The sequence below is a fragment of the Balaenoptera physalus genome, assembly GCF_965194825.1.
Source record: "Balaenoptera physalus genome assembly, chromosome: 5".
In the NCBI taxonomy this organism is placed as follows: domain Eukaryota; kingdom Metazoa; phylum Chordata; class Mammalia; order Artiodactyla; family Balaenopteridae; genus Balaenoptera; species Balaenoptera physalus.
In genome coordinates, this window is record NC_138884.1 from 85,262,655 (window position 1) to 85,286,369 (window position 23,715).

The 23,715-nt window shown below is 37.0% G+C and overlaps 1 protein-coding gene across 5 annotated transcripts in view; it reads right to left on the reverse strand.

Moving 5' to 3' along the window:
* The window catches only part of NSUN7 (NOP2/Sun RNA methyltransferase family member 7), a 64,983-nt gene that overhangs the window by 35,525 nt on the left and 5,743 nt on the right, over window positions 1–23,715 (reverse strand). For 4 of the 5 annotated variants that reach the window (XM_082464213.1, XM_082464211.1, XM_082464212.1 and 1 more), the window contains exons 3-7: window positions 15,431–15,489; window positions 14,601–14,731; window positions 6,095–6,247; window positions 5,571–5,754; window positions 4,211–4,421 (exon numbers count right to left, since the gene is read on the reverse strand). In XM_082464213.1, coding sequence (XP_082320339.1) covers window positions 4,211–4,421; window positions 5,571–5,754; window positions 6,095–6,247; window positions 14,601–14,731; window positions 15,431–15,489 — 738 coding nt within the window. The remainder of the gene's footprint in view (window positions 1–4,210; window positions 4,422–5,570; window positions 5,755–6,094; window positions 6,248–14,600; window positions 14,732–15,430; window positions 15,490–23,715) is intronic. The other variant, XM_082464214.1, reaches the window with a different exon arrangement.

Sequence of the window (23,715 nt, forward strand, 5' to 3'; positions counted from 1 at the left end):
ATACATGTAACTGATTCACTTTGCTGTACAGCAGGAACTAACACAACATTGTAAATCAACTATACCCCAATAAAAATTAATTTAAAAAAGGCATACGTGAAATCTATAGTTTAGTTATAGATTACCTTGTATTTTCCACATATATAATCATGTCACCTATAAATTAAAGACAATTTTATTTCTTCCTTTCCAATCTTTATATCTTCTATTTCTTCTTTTCCTTCCTTACTGTACTGCCTATGATTCCAGTACAATGTTGATTAGAAGTGGTGATGGCAGGCATGCTTATCTAATCCCTGATACCAGAAAGCTTTAAACATGCCATCAAGTATGATATTTCCTGTGTATATATATAATGAATGAATGTTAAATTTTATCAAATTTCTTTTCTGCATCTATTGAGATGACCATAAAATTATTCTATTAACATGATTATATAAATTGATTTTTAAGAGTTAAACCAACTTTGTATTCCTAGAATCCAGCTTATTTATAATGTATTATTATTCTTATATATTTCTAAATACAGTTTGCTAATACTTATCTCAGTTAGCTAACACTTATTTTTACAAATGCGCTAATGAGTGGCACTAGCCTATAATTTTCCTTCTTTAATATCCATTTCAAGTTTTTGATATCAAGGTTATAAATTAACTGGGAAGTAATCCTTCTTTTTCTATTCTCTGAAAGAGTATTATTTATTTCTTCCTTAAAGGACTAAAGGTTTTTACATTTTTTGCTTTGTGAGTGGGGAGATTTTCAATTATGAATTTAATAGACATTTATATTCCCTAATTTTAAGATCTTAATAGATACAAGAGTATTCAGATTTTCTATTTCTTCTTCTGTCAGTTTTGGTAAGTTGTGTTGTTCCAGGAATATACCAATGTCATCTAAATGTTCAAGTTTGCTCATAGTATCTTTTTATTATGTTTTAAATGTCTCTAGGATCTGTAGTAATATCTCCTTGTCCATTACTGATAACTGAATTGTTTTATAAACTTTTTTCTTGAAGAGCTGAATTAATATACTTTACCCATTTTTAAATTGTGATATATGTCTTATTATTGTTTACATATTCTAGATACAAGTCCCTTATTACATATATGATTTGCAAATATTTTCTCCCATTCTGTGGGTTGTCTTTTCACTTTCTTGATAGTGTCCTTTGAAGAACAAAAGTTTTTCATTTAGATGAACTTTATCTTTTCTTTTGTTGTGCTTTTGGTGTTTAAACAACCACTGCCAAATTCAAAGTCACAAAGTTTTACCCCTGTGTTTTCTTCTAGAAGTTTTATAGTTTTACCTCTTATAATTAGGTCTTTGATCCAGTTTGAGTTAATTTTTGTATATGATTTGAAGTAAGGGTCCAACTTCATTCTTTTGCACGTGGATATCCAGTTACCCCAGCACCATTTATTGAAAAGACTATTCTTTCCTTGTTGAATGGTCTTGGCGCACTTGTCAAAAATCAATTGACCATAAATGTAAGATTTTACTTCTGGATTCTCAATTCTATCCACTGATCTACATGTTTATCTTTATGCCAGTCCCACATTGTCTTGATTACTAAAGCTGTGTAGTGAATTTTGAAATCACGAAGTGTGAGTCCTATAACTTTGTTCTTTTTCAAGACTGCTTTGGCTACTCCAGGTCCCTTGGATTTCCATGTGAATTTTAGGACAGAATGTCAATTTCTGCAAAAAAGCCAGCTAGGGTTTTTATAGGGATTGCATTAAATCTGTATTTTTTTCATGGATTCTTTAGAATTTTCTATATACAGAGCATTTTATCTGCTGATTCTAGATAATGTGGCTTTATATATTTTGAGACTATGTTATCATGTACATACTTCTTAGTACTGGTATATTTTCCTGATGAATTAAACATGCTATATTTCTAGTAAGTTTTCTTGACATAACACTACTTTGTCTGTAGCTCTTTTTGTTAGTATGTTCACTGAATATCTTTTTCTGTCCTTCTAGTTTTTTTTTTTTTGAATATCCTTTTATGTAAGGGGTATCTCTTATAAATAGCATTTTAAAGTTGATCTTTAAAAATCCAGTATTGATGTTCTTTGTCTTGTAATTCAAGTTTTAGTCATGCATATTTAATATGTTTACTTATTGATTTATAAATACATATTTTTTTAAAAGTTTAATCTACCGACTTCCTTTCTATTTGTCTTGCCTTTTATATGTTACTATGGTGATTCCAATTCCATATTCCACCCCTCCCCCTTAGCTATTAGTTTTACATTCTTTTATTATTTGTTTATTGTTTGCCCCTGATATTATAACATACTACTGACTTAATAATTTACTACTTTTATCATTTCTTAGACAAAGCAAGGATGATAGAACACATTAATTCCATTTCCTTCTCTAAATTATGTGCCATTGTTGTAATGTATTTTAATTACATATAACACAAATATTGTTAGCTCCACAAGACATTAGTTTACAGTCCCACAAGACACTAGACTACAGTTATTTAGATTTACCTATGTACTAACCTTTTCCATTGCTCTTCATTTCTTCCAGCATCTACAACCTTCTGTATGAGATAATATACCTTCTACTCAAACAATAATCTTTAGTAAACCCTTTATTGTATCTGCTGGTAACAAACTCAGACTCTCTTTTTCTGAGAGTATCTTTATTTCAAAGGAAATTTTTGCTGAGTATAGAAATCTAGCCTGACATTTTCTTTCTGCACTATGAAGATACTGTTTGTCTCTGGCCTCAGTTGTTTCTGTTGAAAAGTTAATTTTTACTTTTATTGCTATCTCATCGAAGGTAATATGTATCATCTCCCTGGCTGCTTTGAACATTGTTCTTTGTCTTTGGTTTTCAGCAATTATGCTATGATGTGCCTACTATGTTTTTTACACATTTATTTTTATTGGAGTTCATAGGGCTTCTTGAATCTGTGACTTTAATCAATTTTTTAGAACTCCCAGTCCGAATTTCACATATTGTTTCTTCCAGTTCCTTTTCTCCTCTCTTTCTGGGTTCCCAATCACAACATACCTGAGATCACTGGATCACTGAATCTCATGTGTATTTTATGGTCTCTTCCATATTAGTCATCCTTTTGTCTCCTGATGCTTCCGTCTGGATAGTTTCTTCTGACTGATCAGTTCACTTATTCCTTCTATTAGTTTTAACCTACTGTTAAATCTATCTGTTTATTTCTTAATTTCACATATTGTATTTTTCAATTCTAGAATTTTCTTCTGAGTTTTTAAAAAATTATAGTTTCCAGTTCTCTGCTGTAATTCTGCAGAGAATTTAGTCTCTCTTTTGTCATTTAGTGTCTTCAGCATATTAATCATAGTTAAAGTCCACATCTGATATCTCCAGTACCTGGACCTTTTGTGGGTTTGCTTCTATTGCAGTATTTTTCTCTTTATTTCACTCACATCTTTCTTCTATTTTGTCTGATTTTTTTTTTTTTGAGTGTCAGACACAGCATTTGAAAAAAATTAGGAGATAATATGAGATCCAAGATGATGTTACTTTCTTCCAGAGAGAATTTACTTTTGCCTCTGGCAATCCCAGATCACCTTAATCCAACTGGGAATTGAGATGACTGGAATTTGGGCTTCAATTCATCAGAGGACTGATCACTACCCAGGGTATACTTCTGTGCTCCAGTGAAATCCTGGGTATTTACCAGTCTACCTCTCCGTGTCAAGCCCTGAATTCTACTTATCATCTCGCTGACCCTGTGAATCTGTCAAAAGATTCGTTTAGTTTTTCAGCTTCACTGAACCTATAATGAAATGTTATCTTTTGTCACAGCATGATCCAATGGAAAAATTCTTTAAAAATAAGAAGCCTACGGACTTAGCATCTGGTCCTAGATATTATCTTTGTCCCTTAAGAACTCCTGTGATTGTGTTCTTATTTATTAAAAGATGACAATTTCTACCACTTACTTTAATTATTGTTTGAAACTCAAATTATGCAGTAGTTAAATGTCAAGCAATATACCAAAGTGCCAATATATTCATTAATTTAAACTGCAGTTGTTTAACCAATATTAAGCAACAAGAACAGCCTGATATAATACAGATTAGTGGGGATTTTAGGAGTATAGTTCATATCTAGAGTTTTATATTCCGAGAGATAACAAATTCAAATATTTTTAACATTTTTAAATCTTACAGAACATTACCACCAAACAAATAAATATTTGTACATACTTTTACATCCCATTTTTGTGAAAAGGTTCTTCAGGTCAGGATCCTTAGCTTGTGATTGTACTCCACACACAAATATTTTTGAGGTATTCTTATTTGTTAAGATTGACATATGGGCAACTGTGTACCACGAACCTGAATTGACCATTAAGATATCATCATCCATATTTAATAAAGCCTTTACAGAATGGACAGCGAGACTTCGAGATTTGTCCTGCAAGATAATGGTACAATTAGAATTTCGAAGGGCTTGACTAGAAGCATGTACTGACTTCTTTTTGCCTTAGGTAAACAAAGTATTGGCAGAAATTCCGAAGAGATACCTAATGCATTCGAGTTTAAAACATCTTAACATATGTTAAAATATAAACTTAACAAAGATAACTGATATAAACTGATTTAAAACAATACCCTAACTTTGTTTAGCCTAAATTATGACTGTTATCATTTAACTTTTATACGGTGATAAGGCAATGCCAAAATCCCCAAAATGTGATTTACAGATTACCGATGTCCTGCCTTAGCTCCCATTCTTAAGCTTTCATGAAAATGAACCCATTTGCTACTGCCATTCTTTCTTCCCCATTACACTGTCATCTAAATGGCTGCTAGCTCACAGAGATTAAAAGTAAGATGGTTGACAAGCTTATAAAAGGGGGCTGGACAGATGAGTTTCTGCAACTGATCTCAGTGCTCAATAAGGTGTCACAACAAAATAAGGCCAAGAGACTCTGCCCAAGAATGCAGGTACTTTGAAGGGATAAACCTTACAAAACCAAGGTGAATCTGAGGCAAGAACTGGAATCTAAGGACATAAAAATTAATTTAACCTGATTTCTTTTAATTTTTCATTCTATTGAAACCACATTATACCTCACATTCTCTTCCTGCATTGATAGCCATTTATATATACACATCTTACAAATCAAAGCTGTAGGAATATAGTAAAGAGATAATGGGAAAGTATTACACATTGCATTTTCAAATGCAGGATGGCACTAGCATCTTCCCCAGAAATGGAAAGAAGAAAAGGAATCATTGTGCCTTTTCTTGAATCCTCCCTTGGGAGAGAAAAATATAGCCTTTTAGCTGTAGGCAATAAGAGTTCCCCCATCTATGGTGTCTAGGAAGGAGAATATGTTCTTTACAATATGCCCACTTCACATGGGGCAAAGATGCCAAAGTATAAAATGAAAACGGATTGTAGGGGTATTAATTTTATTCAAGGTGAAAATTAGGCCTTATAAACCTCCTTGATAACCTATACAAAATATAGCCAATTTGTTAGGTTTTATTTTTAAGGAGGAATTCTCTGGGTGAGCAGGATTATTGAGAATCACAATGAAAGTAAGTGTTAGTTTACCTGAAATACAAGTTTATAATCTTTGAAAAGATCTATATTTAGAAGATCACTTTTAAGATGAGATGGAAAAATTAAGACATCATAGCAATGTTGATCCACAGCAAAGACTTTATTATCAATATGCAACACAGATTTGACTTTATTATAGCCTTTTTTCTTCAAACTATGATAAACTTCTTCAGGGCTGTAAATATATAACATTAGGGTTTAATTACAAATATAATACATCAAAAGTGTATTTAACACTAGAATCTTTTTCCTACAATAAATAAAAATATCACTGCATATACTGCATTTAATGGAACTTATAATTTTAGCCAACAATAAGATGAAAAACAGAGACAAAAAAGTTAACACATTTATGTAATTACTTTCGGTAATCTGGTGATAAAATCCTGAACTAAACTATGATTCCCCAATCACTCCCCCAGATGAGCCCCCCATCCATTAAAAAGGTAATATTTCTTATGACATTATTTTGAAAGGCAAGTGACTTAAATAAAGAATTTGATTAGAAATCTTACCTGATTTTACAAGTATTTATCCAAGCATAAAGTGGCAAAGTTGAGGCCCTTAGTTCCTGGTTCCTAACTGTTTCTGGAAGAATGTGGTAAATTGAAAGGGCATCATGTTTGATTCGACATCTTGCCAATGCCGCAGCCAATTTTGTCTTAAAACTAGAAATAGAAAATCCATTCTTGGTTAAGTACTGCATTGAAGACAAGACTATCAGTTTCCACTAGAAACATTAACAATTAGATTTAGAATTTTAACAAATACTTCTATAATTCTATTTCAAATTTTTGAAGTCTAAAACTAAAATTTGCCATATTTAAAAATGGAAATCCAATAATCCTGCTTCTTTTTTTCAGTTTTTGATGTCTCTGTATAGTTGTGTATCTCCTCAAATATTTAAAACAATTGCTGGCTGAGAGACAAATTTTATGTAGTGAAAAAGGTGTAGGATTTAGAGTCAGACAAACTTGAAGTTAAATTCAGGCTCTGTCACTTACTAGCTGTGTGACCTCAGGTGTGATACTGAATTGCTCATCAGCCTCAGTTTTCTCATCTGTAAAATGTGATCAGCTCACCTTACAATTAATGTGGTGATTAATATCATGTGTGTAAAATACTTAGCACAGTGCCTAGCACATGGCAGGCACTCATTATACGGCAGTTATTATGATCAGAGATGGCAACAGTGTACTCTTGATAAGATTAAGGAACTTTCATGAATCTGTATCAAGTCCTTCCCAGTTCTGACTATCCCATACCTCAAAGTTCCAAATAACAGAAAAGAAAAACAAGAACTCGTTAGCATAACCATGAAGACCCAATGATTTTTTTTTAATGTCAGAGCCCAAATTTTTAATAAATGAGAATACAGGACTTACTCTTGACCTATATTCATAGCATTTTCACAATAGGAATCTAATTGAACAATAAACCTCAAGGATAACCTTGAATGAGAAATGAGGAAGAGATGCCACAAGAAGTCAAGTTCCTTGAGAGTGGTGTATGTGGCTGCAGAAAGCTTAATAAGATAGAGATAGAGACAGAAAGCGAGAGCAGCGGGTGGAGGGGGAGGGAGAGAGGGAGGGAGGGAGGGAAACAGGGAGAGAGGATGGGAACACAGGGGCACTTGTGGGCGGGGGGGGGGGGGAGACGGAAGGGTTATCAAACATTAAGCCTTCTGGGGCTATCATAGAATTAGATTTGTGGGAACTTCCCTGGTGGCACAGTGGATAAGACTCCACGCTGCCAATGCAGGGGGCCCAGGTTCGATCTCTGGTCAGGGAACTAGGTCCTACATGCATGCCACAACTAAGAGTTCGCATGCCACAACTAAGGAGTCTGTGTGCTGCAACTAAGACCCAGTGCAACCAAATAAATAAATTAAATTAAATTTTAAAAAAGAATTAGATTTGTGTAGTGCTATGTCCTAATGTCATAGAGCTACAGCAAGGGACATTAAAAATAATTATATATTAATGCACATCGAAGAATAAATTAATATAAAGGGGATGAGTTACTGTTCTATATTATACACTGAGATGTTTCTGAGAACAGACTATTTTTGACTAAACAGTCCTTCCAAATACCTACATAGTTCGAATTTACCATAATAAATGCTGACAATTATTCAATCATTAAATATAAAGATCAGAGATATGAAGCCTAGAAAAATGTATGTGTTGTGTATATACAGGGAGTATAGGGAGAAAAGATTTTCCAAAACTCAGATAGCAAACATTTTGGACTGTGAATTTTAATATAATTTAATCATATAAAAAGTAACTTGAAGTATATGTACAGTTATAAAGATTCTTATATAAACATACAGTATCAGATTGAGGACAAAGACCAAATCCAAATGCTATTAGGATAACCAGATATATCACTTCCATAAATAAAATATCCTGTGATTACTAAGAAAACTTCCATAGCTTTAAGGTAGACTGCAGTGATTAAAATGGAAGCAAAAACAGCCTTTCCCAACATTCTTGATCCAGAACTCCATCTCCTGCTACAATTTGTGTTATGGCAGAGAGTTGCTAAATTATCTTTTTATCAGCATCCCTGTTATCCATGTAGCCAGAGCTTTCTTTCTGTATGTTAAATTGTAGTTATATAATTCTTAAGCTTAAATCTTAAATGAACCCATTAGCTACAGGCCAGAATCCAAACTCTTTATCAGGACACACAAGGATATTAATAATTTAACCTGAACCAACTCTTCCTTTCTCAATTCTCACCACTCCCATCCATGAATCTACCTCTAGTCACACACTGAGCTATTTGCCACTCTTGCTTACATGCCACATCCATTCCCCTCTTTCTCTACTTTGCTGTTCCTCTGTCTCTCCAGCCAGTATGGTTTGGACTCTGCAATCAGATTACCTGGGTTCAGATTATGGTTCCACTAATTACTAGCTATGTGACTTTAGACAAGTTACTTAGCTTCTCTAAGCTCTAGGAATTAAGAAGTAGTATCTAACTTATAGAATGGTTGCAAAGATACTTCTGAATGTATTTAAAGTTAAGTTATTCAAGAAATGATAATGATTAATATGCTTATTCTTTTTTTTTTTTTTTTTTTGGCTGTGTCAGGTCTTCGTTGAGGCACAAGGGATCTGCATTAAGGCATGTGGGATCTTTTGTTGCGGCGTGTGGGCTTCTCTCTAGTTGTGGCGTGCGGGTTTTCTCTTCTCTAGTTGTGGCGTGTGGGCTCCAGAGAGTGTGGGCTCTTTAGTTGTGGCGCGCGGGCTTAGTTGCCCCGCGGCATGTGGGATCTTAGTTCCCCGACCAGGGATTGAACCCGTGTCCCCTGCAGTGGAAGGCGGATTCTTTACCACTGGACCACCAGGGAAGTCCAATATGCTTATTCTTTTATTACTAGTATTAATCAAGTACTGTTATCAGACCTGAGCTATAAAGATTAAAAGATAGTTCCTACCCTTAAGTAATTTACAATTAGGTGGTAAAACAGACATATAAACAAATAATTATAGCTCAACATGGTTAATGTTATAAGATACATAGATAAAGAAGAGAGTAAATGTATTGGAAGAAGAACAAAATCAGCCTAAAGGGACTTCCAAGAGAAGAAACCTGAACTATTAAAGGAGGAGCAAGAATTTTCCAGACCACAAGAAGAGAAAAGACATACAGACAGAGGGCGGAGTACCGTAAAAAATGGAGATGTTAAACAGCAAAGCATATTTACAGCACAATGTTTCCATTTAGAGCAGAAACCTACAGGTTTCTATTCTAAGTACCACTTCCCTTCTGGGAATAGAAACTTCCCCTCTTCCGAAAAATGTTCCTCTCCTCTCTCCATTCATATAATTTTCTTGGGAGGTGTTCCTAACTGACTCTGTCTCCCTGACTACAGTTGATTGGGAGCGGGTGACCACTTGACCCAAACCAGAGTCAAGCGAATTTTTGTGTGTAGCAACTGAGAGTCAAGCCAGTCTTTCTAGTTTTTGTTTTTGTGCTGTGTACGATGTAAAGCTCCTGAGTAGTCAGCAGCCAAGTTTCCCATTCTATGAACAGAAAAAAAGATCCAAGAATGAAGGTAAAGCACACAAAGAGGCAGAGACTAGAGTCGAAGAGAGTCCTGATGATACTTGAGCCACAGGATTTAGTTAGTAGAAGCATAGCCACATCAATGTCTTTCCTGCAAGTCTCATTGTTCAATTCTTCCGTGTGATACCTTATAATAAAATTTCTCTTTTGTCTAATCTAGTTTGAGTTGGAGTCCCGTGTGTTGTCAAAAAAGAATCCTACCTAATACAAAAGAGGCTTTACTCCTTTTTGGCTTCAAATTTTCAGAAATTTTATCTAACAATGAACAAAATATTTCAAGTTTTTTTGTTGTTGTTGGTTTGCTTTGCTTTTTGTTTTTGTTTTGTTTTGTTTTGGCCACACCACATGGCTTGTGGAATCTTAGTTCCCTGACCAGGGATTGAACCCAGGCCCTCCGCAGTGAAAGTGCCGAGTCCTAACCACTGGACTGCCAGGGAATTCCCAAAATATCTCAAGTTTTGGAGTGCCATTAGTAATGCCTAACACAAAAGAAATATGGTTCTGTTTAAATATAAATTGAATACTTTCTTAATGCCAAAGGATAATCTTCAGTGAACTGCTTGAATTTCCCATACAAAGATAAAATCAGACATCATACTGACAACTGTTTCAGAATATTCACTAAGTAAGTGAAATGGGCTAAGAGTTTCCAAAGAAGGGGTGGAGAGAATATGAGAGACAAAAACCCATGAACAAGTGTTTAGGGAGCATTTCAGCAAATGAGAAACCCTGGAGCATTATGTGAATGAGAAAACTGAGGAATAGAAGAAAAGGGATATATCCAAGCAAATGTGATTTATCCCAAAAATCCATGGTTGGTTTTAACATTCATAAATTATTCAATGTGAATTACCTTACCACATTAATAGAATAAAGGAGAAAAAAAAATGATCATTTCAGATGCTTATCCCAAAACTCTGATCTCTGTTTTCTTAATTTAGTAAGACTACAGTTTCCCTCTTGAGATGCTCCTTCCTGCACTGCAGTTGGAAAGTACCTGTAGACATATAGCCAGGACTATTCTAGGGCTCACCTCATTTGTTTTCATTCTCTCAAGGATCAAAATTCTGTGCTGCTTTTTGTCTAATGTCCAAAATCTTTGCCTCATATATTTTGTCCATCTAGTTGTTTACAGGAGGAATATAGTTTGATCCTAGATACTCTGTCATGACTATATAATCACTTTTTTAAAATATCACTTTACCTGCCATGTGGAACAGACTGTGAAAAAGTAAGAGTTACAGGCAGGGAAGGAGGACTACTATTGCAGTAGTCCAAGTGACACATTATAGTGGCTTGGATTTGGACAGTAGGAGTGGAAATGGAAACAAGTAGACACATTCAGCATATGTTTCCCAATTGGAATTACAGAACTTGAGGTATTAGGTGTGGTATGGGCACTGGGGAGGGGAGGAAGGAGGAATCAAGGATGATATCTAAGAAGCTGGTGGTGCCTTAATTGTAATGGGGAAGGTTTCAGGACAGTTTTGGGTGGTTTGGGAGGATGGACTACTAAGTTTTTCCTCTCTTCTGCCTCTCTACTCTTTCACTGCCCATTCTCCAATTCTGCCTCACCAAAGCCCAACAAATTATTTGGCAGAATCAGATTCTTGGGCTAGTGTAAGGCAGGGGGGAGTAAGAAAGGAAGAAGCTGTGGTCTCCTTTTATTTAACCCAGTCACATAGTATTTAAAATATAGTTGCATTTTGTACAAGGAATGAGTTCTTAAAGACCTTGCATATGTCAAAAATGATAATAGGTGTCATCTTGGATTATATCTCTAAAGCTATGAACAAATGAATAAAAAGAACAAGTTGGACTAATAAGAACCTGCTGTATAAAAAAATAAATAAAAGAAAATTCAAAAAAAGATACAAGTTGGTATATAGAGCGATAAAACACAAGGATCTCTGGAAGAGACAATAACAACAAAGATCAAACACAATTTTCATAAGGAGGAAATAATTCTCATTCAATTTCTTGCTAAATAATTACTTCTATCACCTCTTAAAATTAGTCTTCGTCTTCTTGGTAGAAACATAACTAAAGTATACTTCAAGCTTACAATGATTCTATTTCCCTGGGGACAACTGTGACCAGCCCCAAGCCACAGATGATCTACAGAGGTTGGCCGCTACCATTCTGTCTCAGTTCAGAATTCTGTTCCATTGGCTATGGGGGATTGGCCCAGGGGAATGCACCTGACCTACATGGAGCCAATCAAATTCCCAGGGGAGGGATTATAATTTAGAATTGGGGTTAGAGACAATAAATTAGTCTAAGTGAAGAAACTAACATACAACGGTAACAAGTAAGCTCAAGACCTGGAGTGCAATAGTAGGGCTTTCTCCATGTAGACTAGAGAAGCAGAGAAGGCAGATCTGCAGAGAAAAAAAGAATGAAGCAGATATTAAGAAAGAAGCAGAGTTAAAAAGATAAAGAGACAAAGAAGCAGAGGTAAAGAAGGTCCTGACATCTTTCCAGTTCCTGCTTTCACCCTATTCCTGAGTCTCTGAGTTGCATGAGACATTCCAATATCTTTTTTTTTTAATTAATTAATTTATTTACTTATGGCTGTGTTGGGTCTTCGTTTCTGTGCGAGGGCTTTCTCTAGTTGCGGCAAGTGGGGGCCACTCTTCATCGCGGTGCGCAGGCCTCTCACTATCGCGGCCTCTCTTGTTGCGGAGCACGGGCTCCAGACGCGCAGGCTCAGTAGCTGTGGCTCACGGGCCCAGTTACTCCGCGGCATGTGGGATCTTCCCAGACCAGGGCTCGAACCCATGTCCCCTGCATTGGCAGGCAGATTCTCAACCACTGCGCCACCAGAGAAGCCCTCCAATATCTTTATAAGAACATTTTCCATTTTGCTCAGGCTAACTGAAGATGGCTTCTATTACTTGAAAGCTGAGACTCCTGATTAAAACCCTTTAGTGTTATCTTTATACATGTATTTTCTCAGCATTATCTTTATCATTATACATGTATTTTTTCAGTGTTATCTTTATATAAGTATACTGCACTACTGTTCTCTGCAATTCAATCACTAAATACATGCATTTCTCCTATAGCATATTATGAATTGAGTATAGCATGAATTGGGTATAAAATAACTTATTAATGTGGGAATAAGACCTGCATTACATGAAGCTCTATTGGTTTGGGTAGGGGGAAAAACTGCACTGTCAGTTTCTTGCACTGACAAGAATGGAACCAGATGTGTGTCAAGGCAGGAGGTAGCATGGTATGTATTATGGGGAAAGGGAAATATATGGAGAATCAGGAACCTTAGACAGTAATATCTTCTGGTTCCTCTGGCCTCCTAAGCCATGGCCTTTGCTTGTCCTATTTCCTGCCTGGCTTGCTAACATTCTCAGCTAAAAATCTGCTGCTCATGAAATGACAGTCTGGTCTTTCTTACTTGGTTGGAGCCCTGTGGCTTTCCTAACCTCAGCTCCCATTACGCTCACTGAGACTAAGTTGAGACTTCCATGAACATCTCCTGAGTCCTGACTAAGTCAAACAGAAACTGAGAGCAGCTCAGGAAAGCTGAAACTCAGAGCCTGTCCCACAGCATACTGCCCCACCAACCTTTCTCTGATGTATCTGCACCCATCGTGGGTGCCCGTCCTCAGAGGCAGGTTGCCCAGTACTGGTATGGGGGGTGAAGTAGTTGCCCAGAAACCTCTGCAGTAATCAGGGGCAAGATCCTTACTTATCTAACACAGAGGGTACATACATCTGATTGCTTTTGCTTTCCTCCATCTCTAAATTTCTCATGGCTACAAGTGACATGAGATATGACTATGTCGTATCTTTCATCTTCTAGAGTACTTTAGCCACCACTCACTATCTTAAGTGGAAGGAGTAGTAGCATATAAATGGTTAAATCCTGGGCTCTAGAGTCAGCATTCCTGAATGTGTATTCTGGCTACTCCCGTTTCTAGCTCTATGGCATTAGGCAGGGTCCTTTAACATGTCTGTGCCTCAGTTTTCCCATGTGTAAAAATACAGGTTGGTAACAATATCTACCTCAAAGAGTTGTTATGTAAAGAGCTTCTTATAACAGTGATTGATACATATTAAGTGTTCAATAAAGGTAAGTTATTACTATAACTCCATTACGTGAGTCCTCTGGTCTCAACCTTCAATACTGTAAATGAAACTGCTTGAGTTTCCCATAATAATATAAAATGAGATATGACAACTGTTTCAGATTATTCACCTGGTAAAAATCTTCCTACGAGATTGCTGTTGTTGCTATATTGTGCTTTCTATTAAGGTTCAACGATATAATAACAAAAGCCCTAACAACAGTAGCATTTAACACTGATTGACCATCTACTAAGTGTCTGACTCTAAGCTCAGCATTTTATATGCATTAGTTTAATTACTTCTCCCAACAACCTTTTTAGGTAGATGCTATTATTATCCCCATACTAGGTTTCTGCTGATATTTAGGATAAAAGGAAAACAAATTTAAAACATGTTAGTTTTGTTCTTAACTACTAACATGAAGTTGTAGATTTTTTTTTTCAACTTGGAAGAGTGATAGGTTCTTATCTACTGTTGGAATTTTCTTGTTTGATACATGTTAGATTTTTTTTAAAGAGCTATAAACAAAGCCAGGTAAACAAATAATAGCTGTTTCAAATGAAGTGTAACTTAAGTACGTGCTAAAAATTGTCAGGAATTTTTCACCATTTTCCAAATACTTACAAGTTGGATCTTACAATTCAAGCTTTGAAAAACAACTTGAATTTAAGCAGAATATTTACCCTGTTCAAGATTTGTTTGTAAAGGAACTCAAGAAACTTATGAACTTTTATATTTTTTCTCTATAAAATTTTAACACTTATCTACACATCATATTGTATACAATTTCACCAGTGAAAATACCAATAATGATTTCATATAAAACATTGTTTTCACCTTTACAATTACCTGTTAAGAAGGTTCTCTACTTCTAGAACTTCCGCTATAGACTCTTCATTATCAGAAAGGAGACGAGCTTGAAATTTTCTATCTTGGAAATCATACAGCATCACAATGATAAGACTGTTCAAATGATCTGGCTACCAAGGGGAAACACACATAAAGAAAAGCATACAAACAATATCTAATAGCAATATTTTCCATTCCATTGTTTTTCATAAGAGAGCAGTCATAAAAATATGACTATTTTTACATAGTCTGGTTGAATTGGGAGATAGAAGAGGACTGCAAAGGGACTTCCCTGGTAGCACAGTGGTTAAGAATCCGCCTGCCAATGCAGGGGACACAGGTTGAGCCTTGGTCCGGGAAGATCCCACATGCCGCGGAGCAACTAAGCCCGTGCACCACAACTGCTAAAGCACGCACTCCTAGAGCCCGTGCTCCACAACAAGAGAAGCCACCGTAATGAGAAGCCCACGCACCGCAACGAAGAGTAGTCCCCGCTCACCACAACTAGAGAAAGCCCGTGCACAGCAACGAAGACCCAACACAGCCAAAAATAAATAAATAAATACATACATACATAAATAAAAGAGGGACTGCAAACTAGAAAAAAAATCCAATAAAAAATAAACCTTTCAAAAAGGACAGTTTTTGGCAGATTCATCAAAATGAAAGGAGTAGGATCTACATTAGAAGCCTTAGAAGTATGAGAGTTAAGGATGTGTTTTGAAGAAGTCTCAGCATTAAACAAACTAGTAATTTAAATCTGAAGGCTTTTTAGTACTTTCTAAATAACAACCATGAGACAGGTAATTATATAAAAGTTATACACTTACTATTGTGGTGCTTGGGAAGATATAGCTGTCTATTAATATAGTTTCCAAAATATCTTGAACTACAAGACAAGGAAAATGTCTGTTACTGAAAATTCCAACGCTGAAAATGAAAACCTTGGAATCAAAATACACTTTGGACAATGCTATAAAATACTTTCACTTTCATATCTAAAACATACCTAATTCTTGATAAAGACTCAAATTACAATGACATGATGAAATACTTGTAATCTTTATGAATCCTGGACCCCTGTGACTCAGGCTCCACATGGAATCACAGTCAAAGGAGCATTATCTGAATAGCTAAAGTAGTAATAAAGGAATTCCAACCTTTAATTTATATCGCTTGAAAAACATTAAAGAGGATCTAATTTATAATGTCTTATCCTCTTTATGTTGGATATTGTTGGATTCAATTTGCTAATATTTTATTATACAGGGCACATGAGTGCTCTTTGTTATAACTACTTAACTATATATATATCTATATATCTCACATAACAAATGCTTTAATAAACATAGATTTTTGTTCTATGTTTATGTTCATGAAGGATATTGGTCTATAATTTTCTTTTCATAATATCTTTGTCAATGTTGGTATCAGGGTTTAAACTCTGGAAGAGTTTGTGTTAAATTGGTGTTATTTCTTACTTAAATATTTGGTAGAACTCACTAGTGATGACATTGATAAGATGACATTTAATCTAAGTCCCAAATGACAAGGAGTTAGCCATGTAAAGATCCGGAAGAAGAGAGCATTCCAGGCAGAGGGGTAATTGCAGAGGTACTAAATGAAAACACATGAACACATTTTAAAACCTCCACAGGGCACAGGAATGTTCTTTTGTTATAACTACTTAACTATATATATCATATAACAAATGCTTTAATCAGTTAACAGGAAGCTAAGACAGCTTCAATTCATTCAACATTTATGGAACACCTCCTATATACACAATACACACTGAATTTCAGTTTTTATCTGGGGGATGGGAAAACTAAAAAGAATTAACAAACTTGGGAGCACAGACTCCAATTTTCATAGGAAATCTTTCAGGTATCATTACCCATATTTTAGCCACCAATTGTGGCTGTATTGTACAAGGCAATATCCCCATTTCACTTACAAGGAAAATAAAGTTTACAGTTTCACACCCTTAGTACTCGCAAACCAATTCCTATCTACTTCACAGTTTCTCAGCATGAGTCCCAATTTTTGTCACAGAAAATATACTCGTCATAAGAATGAAGGACTTCTAAGATAGCACACCTGCATAGGCTGTAGAACTTTGAGCAATGGAGTTGCTGGACTCCTAAAAATAGAAGCAGTAGAATGAAGGAAAAGAAGACAGAACATGATTTTGCCAACACTGCATTTTTTTCCTAGGGCTCTTGTCAAAACTGACAATCTCTGGGCTGTCTCTAATACTATGCAGAATGCATTGCCTTTATATATCTATAGTTTACAGGACATTCTCACATAGCAATATCAACATTAATTATGTATACTCTAGATAGTGCTTTCTATGTGCTAGACACTGTTCTAAACGCTTTCCATATATTAATTCATTTAACCCTCACAACAACCCTATGAATTAGGTACCATCATTATCCCATTTTATAGAGTAGGAAATGAGGCACTGACTGGTTAAGTAGTATTTTCATAGTCACACAGCAAGAGTCAGATCAGGGACTCAAACCCGGGCAGTCCGGCCCCCAAGTGCACGCTCCTCACCACATTATGCTGCCTATCGTCTACTCACTCTTACAACAAACCATACTGGCTAAATAAAACACACTGCTAATGACTGATGTGGGTTATCAGGACTTATTTGAAGATGGCAAACCTTACCTATCCTAGTTCAGCACAATAGCTCCAATTATCCCCAGTGCCCCACTAATTAAAGCCTCTTCTCTTTAGTCTGTTGAAGGGAACTCTTAATCCTCATTCCTCATGTTTCCAATGCAGAAGGCCATCCCTAGAGAAACACCCTTGGACTCTCTCCCTACCCCTTAGTCATCACTCCATGTGAAAAGAAAATTGAGTTTATTTAATTAGTGAATTTGGAAGAATGAACAGGGCCATATATCACTCCCTCCCCCTTCCAGTCTTTGTCTGCCAGTGTTTCTGCAGGAGGTGGGCATGCATTGCAGACTGCTCTTTGCCATGCGTCTTGCATGAGTTGGGTGGAGGGATCTGCAATTCTTCAGCTGTGTCTGGATTAGATGGGAAGTTCTAATTCAGGAATAAAGTATTTGCAAGCCTGCTTGACTGAAGATCTAAAGCCGTGTCCCCGGACATCGTTTTTTTTTTCTCTCCATGGGTTCCAAACTCAAGTGTAAAAGGAGGAGTGCTATTTATTGGACCCCTAAAACTCACACAGTCTGTCTGATCATCCTCCTGTTCTGGAAGAAAGATGGAAGATATTTCTTCTTTTGACTCTCCCCTAGGTTCTCCTTCTCTATTTTTATTGTGTTCATAGAGTTTCCTTCACATGATCCACTTTATATAATTCACTTCCAGAACTTTCATTTCAAGGATGCCAAGGCTGAGGGGGATCAAGAAGGTGGAGTAGGAAGATGTGGAGCTCACCTCTCCCCATAAACAATTCAAAATTACTTCTACATGTGGAACAATTTTCAGGGAAAACTAACTGGAAACTGTCAGAAGAACCAAGGCAGCAAGAAACAGCTCCACGTAACCAGGCAGGGACAGAAAAAAAAAAAAAAAGCATCAGGTTGGGAACTGAGCCCCCGGGAGGGACCTCTGTAAGGAAGAGAAGGTCCACACAGGTGGACCCTCGCCCTGGGGAGTAAGCAGGTCGAACCACAATCTGGGCATACCAGTCCTGGGGTCCTGAGCAGAGGAGACAGGCCCCCTTGTCTGCTGAGAAATCCACTGGGACAGACAGAGGGCTGGAGAAGCCTAGGCTCTACTCGTGAGGAGTGACCACATGCTGGCTTGCTGACAACCAGGGCACAGAGAGCCTTGCACTGGCAACTGCCGCCTTGCCCCACTTCCCAATCCAAAGGGGCGAACACCCTGGCCCCATTCAGTCCACACCACAGCCTGGCATGAAATCTGGGCAGAGACTCAGTGTAGCTGCATAGAGACAGACCAGGACACCTGGGTTGTGATCCGGGTGGAGCTGCAGAGGCCACTGTCAGCATGCATGTGAGGCAGCACCACAGGAGCCTGCAGTGGCCAAGTGCTGAATCTTGGGCATATAGGCCCTAGGAGAGAACTCAATCTAGCTACCGCAGAGATAGCTGGGAGGTCCTGGGGCATGGTCTGGGTGGAATGGTGACAACCACTGTCAGCAAGCTCAGGAGTAGCAGTGGTTAGTCTCCTAGCAAGAATACCCCAGTCTGCCCACACCACACCGCAGCTCAGCGCTAGATATAGGGCAGACAGGTCCTGGGAGTCTGCCACAGAGGCAGCCCAGACCTCAGGCAGCAGCAAAGCCACCTCAATTCCTGCAGCCACAACACCCCGACCCTCAGCCCCAGCCTACTCCACACCGTAGCCTTTACCTAGATCTGAGACAAACACAACAGAGAAAAGGACACAACCCTGGGCTGCTTCTGGGTGGAACTATGGATGCCTACACAGGCAGCACATAGGTGCTCTGTGACCGTGTGGGCGTCACTTGCTTCAGAAATCACCTCCTTTGGGGCACAGCATGTACTCAAGGGCAATGGAGTCCGACTGAACCCAACCCTCAAGCCTTCTACCCCAACAATTGGGGAGCAGACCCTGCCCCTGACAGGGCAGTGACAGCCACGGAGCAGAGAGAAAGCCCTGCCTCACATCCAGTACAGGCTCTGGACACCAGAATACCAGCCACACTCCCATCAAGGGGATAATGGCCAGCACACCCTGAGGAAAGACGTGGCTGAAGTCCATACCAAAACCAGCCACTGCGCCAAAAACACTGGACACACACAATCTATGCAGGGACACTCCCACATAAAAACACCCTTCAAGACCACCGTAGATAACTGTTCCTCCTAAATTCATAGAGACAGAGAAAGTTAAGTAAAACAAAAAGGCAGAGGAACTACTCCCAACTAAAAGAACAAGAGAAATCCCCTGGAAGAACAAATAATAAAACAGAGCTCACTAGTCTACTAGACCCTGAGTTCAAAAAGGAGACAATAAAAATTCTAACTGAATTAAGAAAGAGTATCGATAGAAATGCACATCACTGTAATGAGGAACTAGAAGCTATAAAGATGAACCAATCAAAAATAGACAATTCAATTGCTGAGATTAAAAACCAATCTAGAAGCAATGAAGAGCAGACTAAATGCCACAGAAGAATGAATAAGTGACCTGGAAGAGAGCATAATGGAAATCACTAAATCAGAAGAGCAGACAGAAAGACAATGAAAAAAGAATGATAGCAACATACGAGATTTATGAGGTAATACAAAACGTGCCAACCAATGCATAATAGGTGTTCCAGAAGGGAAAGAGAAAGAGAATTGAAAGTGTAGTTGAAGAAATTATGGCTGAAAACTTCCCAAACCTAAACAAGGAAACAGATATCAGGTACAGGAAGCACAGAAGGTCCCAAACAAGATGAACCCAAAGAGACTCACACCAAGACATATCATAATTAAAATGACAAATTTATTTTATTTTATTTTATTTGGTCACACCACACAGCTTGCAGGATCTCAGTTCCCTGACCAGGGATCAAACCCGGGCCACAGCAGTGAAAGTGCCAAGTCCTAACCACTGGACCACCAGGGAATTCCCTAAAATGACAAATTTAAAAATAAAGAAAGGATTCTAAAGGCAGCAAGAGAAAAACAGAGTCAGTTACAAGGGAACCCCCATATGGCTATCAGCAGATTTCTCTGCAGAAAACTTCACAGTCCAGAAAGGAGTGGCATTATATATTCAAAGTCCTGAAAAGGAAAACCTGCAACCTAGGATACTCTACCCAGCAAGATTATCATTTAGAACAGAAGAAGAGAAAAAATTTCTTAGACAAGCAAAAACTAAAAGAACTCAGCAATATTAAACCTACCCTAAAAGAAATATTGAAGGATATTCTCTAAATAGAAAAGAAGCAAGAAACTATCGGAAAGGTAAAATCACAACAGGAAAGGCAAATATATAAAAGGATTGAAGATCACTTAAGTCAGTACACAGATTAAAAAACAATCAAAAAATTATAAAAGCAATTATAACTACAACTAACAGAAAAAAGATATGCATGAAGATATAAAATAGGACAGCAAAATCACAAAATGTGGGTGAGGGGAGTATAAAAATATAGATCATTTAGAATGTGTTTGAAGTTGAATGACTATCAGTTTAAAGCCAGTAGACACAGCTGTGAGTTAACATACTTGAACTCCATGGTAACCACAAATTTTAAATATACAGTAGTTTCACAAGAACCAAAAAGAAAGTAACTCAAGCATACTACAAAAGCAAATTATCAAACCACAAAAGGAAAAACAAAAAGAAGAAATAAAGAACTATAAAAACAACTGAAAAACAAGGATTAAATGGCAATAAGTACATACCTATCAATAATTACCTTAAATGTCAATGGACTAAATGCTCCAATCAAAAGACACAGCGTGGCAGATTGGATGAAGAAACAAAAACAAAAACAAGAACCTGTAGTGTGCTGCCTATAAGAGACTTCCTTCAGGGTGAAAGACACAGACTGAAAGTGAGGGGATGAAAATAGATAGTTCATGCGAATGGAAACACAAAGAAAGTGGGGGTAGCAATATTCACATCAGACAAAATAGACTTTAAAACAAAGTCCATAAAGAAAGACAAAGAAGGGCATTATATAATGATAAAGAGATCAATACAAGAAGATAATATGCTCATTAACATATAATCCTCCAGTACAGCAGCACCTAAACAAATAAAAGAAACACTAACAGACATAAAGGGAGAAACTGACAGTAGTAGCCAACCTTAACACCCCTTTGACATCAATGGACAGATCATCCAGACAAAAAATCAGTAAGGCAACAGAGGTTCTAAATGACACAATCAGTTGAACTTAATTGATATCTACAAAACACTACATCCAAAAAAAAACAGAAAATAGATTCTTTTCAAGGGCACGTGGAATGTTCTCTAGGACAGACCACATACTAGGTCATAAAACAAGCCTCAACAAATCTAAAAGGATAGAAATTATTTGAAGAATCTAAAAGGATAGAAATTATTTGAAGCATCTTATCTGACCACAACAGTATGAAACCAGAAATCAACCACAGAAAGAAAAACAGGAAAAGAATGAACACATGGAGACTAAACAACATGCTACTATGAAACGAATGGGTCAACAATGAAATCAAAGAAGAAATCAGGAAATGCCTCAAGACAAGTGAAAATGAAAACACAACCTTACAAAATCTGTGGGATGCTGCCAAAGCAGATCTAAGAGGGACATTCACAGTGATCCAGGCCTTTCTCAAGATACAAGAAAAATCTCAAATAAACAACCTAACCAACCACATAAAAGAATTAGAAAAAGAAGAACAAACAAAACCTAAAGTCATCAGAAGGAAGGAAATAATAAAGATCAGAAAAGAAATAAATAGAGATCAAGAAAACAACAGAGGGACTTCCCTGGTGGCACAGTGGTTAAGAATCTGCCTGCCAGTGCAGGGGCATGGGTTTGATCCCTGGTCCGGGAAGATTCCACATGCCGCAGAGCAACTAAGCCCGTGCACCACAACTACTGAAGCCTGCGTGACCTACAGCCTGCATGCCACAACTACTGAGCCCACATGCTGCAACTACTGAAACCCATGTGCTCTAGGGCCCACATGCCACAAGTACTGAGCCCGCGTGTGTAACTACTGAAGCCCGTGCTCCTAGAGCCCTTGCTCCGCAACAAGAGATGCCACCGCAATGAGAAGCCTGTGCACCACAACAAAGAGTAGCCCCTGCTCGCTGCAACTAGAGAAAGCCCATGAGCAACAACAAAGACCCAACACAGCCAAAACGAAATTTTAAAAAATAATAAAATAAAAAAATAAAGTAAAATAGAAAACAACAGAAAAGTTCAATAAAACCAAGAGCTGTTTTTTGGAGAAAGATAAACAAATTCAACAAACCTCTAGCCAGGTTCAACATGAAGAAAAGAGAGAAAACCCAAATAAACAAAATAAGAAATGAAAGAGGAGAAGTAACAGCTGATACAGAAATACAAAAAAATCATAAGAGAATACTATGAACAGTTATATGCCAACAAACTGGACAACCTAGAAGAAATGGACAGTTTCTAAAAACATAAGACTTGCGAGAACTGAGTCCAGAAGAAACAGATAATTTGAACAGAACAATCACCAGACGTGAAATAGAATCTGTAATTTAAAAAAAAACTCCCTGCAAACAAAAGTCCAGGATCAGACGGCTTCACTGGGGAATTCTACCAAACACACAATGAAGAAATTATACTGATCCTTCTCAAAATATTCCAAAAAATTGAAGAGAAGGGAACACTGTGAAATTCATTCTATGAAGCCACCATCACTCTGATATGAAAACCAGACAAAGACACTACAAAGTAAAGGAAATTATAGGCCAATATCTTTAATGAATATAGATGCAGGGATCTTCAAAAAAATATTAGCAAACTGAATACAACAATACATAAAAAGGATCATACATCATGACCAAGTGGGATTCATGCCAGGGTCGTAAGGATGGTTCAACATATGCAAATCAATCAATGTGATACACCACATTAACAAAAGGAAAGACAAAACCACAAGATCATCTCAAAAGACGCAGGAAAGCATCTCATAAAATTTGGCATTATTCCTAATAAAAACTCTCACCAAAGTGGGTATAGAGGGAACATATCTCAACATAATAAAAGCCATTTATGACAAACCCACAGCCAACATAATACTCAAGAGTGAATGCCTTCCCACTAAATTCTGGAACAAGACAAGGATGCCCACCCTCACCACTTCTACTCAACATAGTACTGGAAGTCCTAAGCCCCAACAATCAGATAAGAAAAAGAAATAAAAGGTATCCAAATTGGAAGGGAAGAGGTAAAACTTACACTATTTGGAGATGACATGATACTCTATATAGAGAATCCTAAAGTCTTCACACAAGAACTATTAGAACTAATAAATGAATTCAGCAAGGTAGCAGGATACAAGATTAATATACAGAAATCTGTTGCATTTCTTTACACTAACAATGAAAGAGAAAATTTTAAAAGTTATATCGTTTATTGCATCAAAAAAAAAAAAAAAAAAAACCCTAGGAATAAACT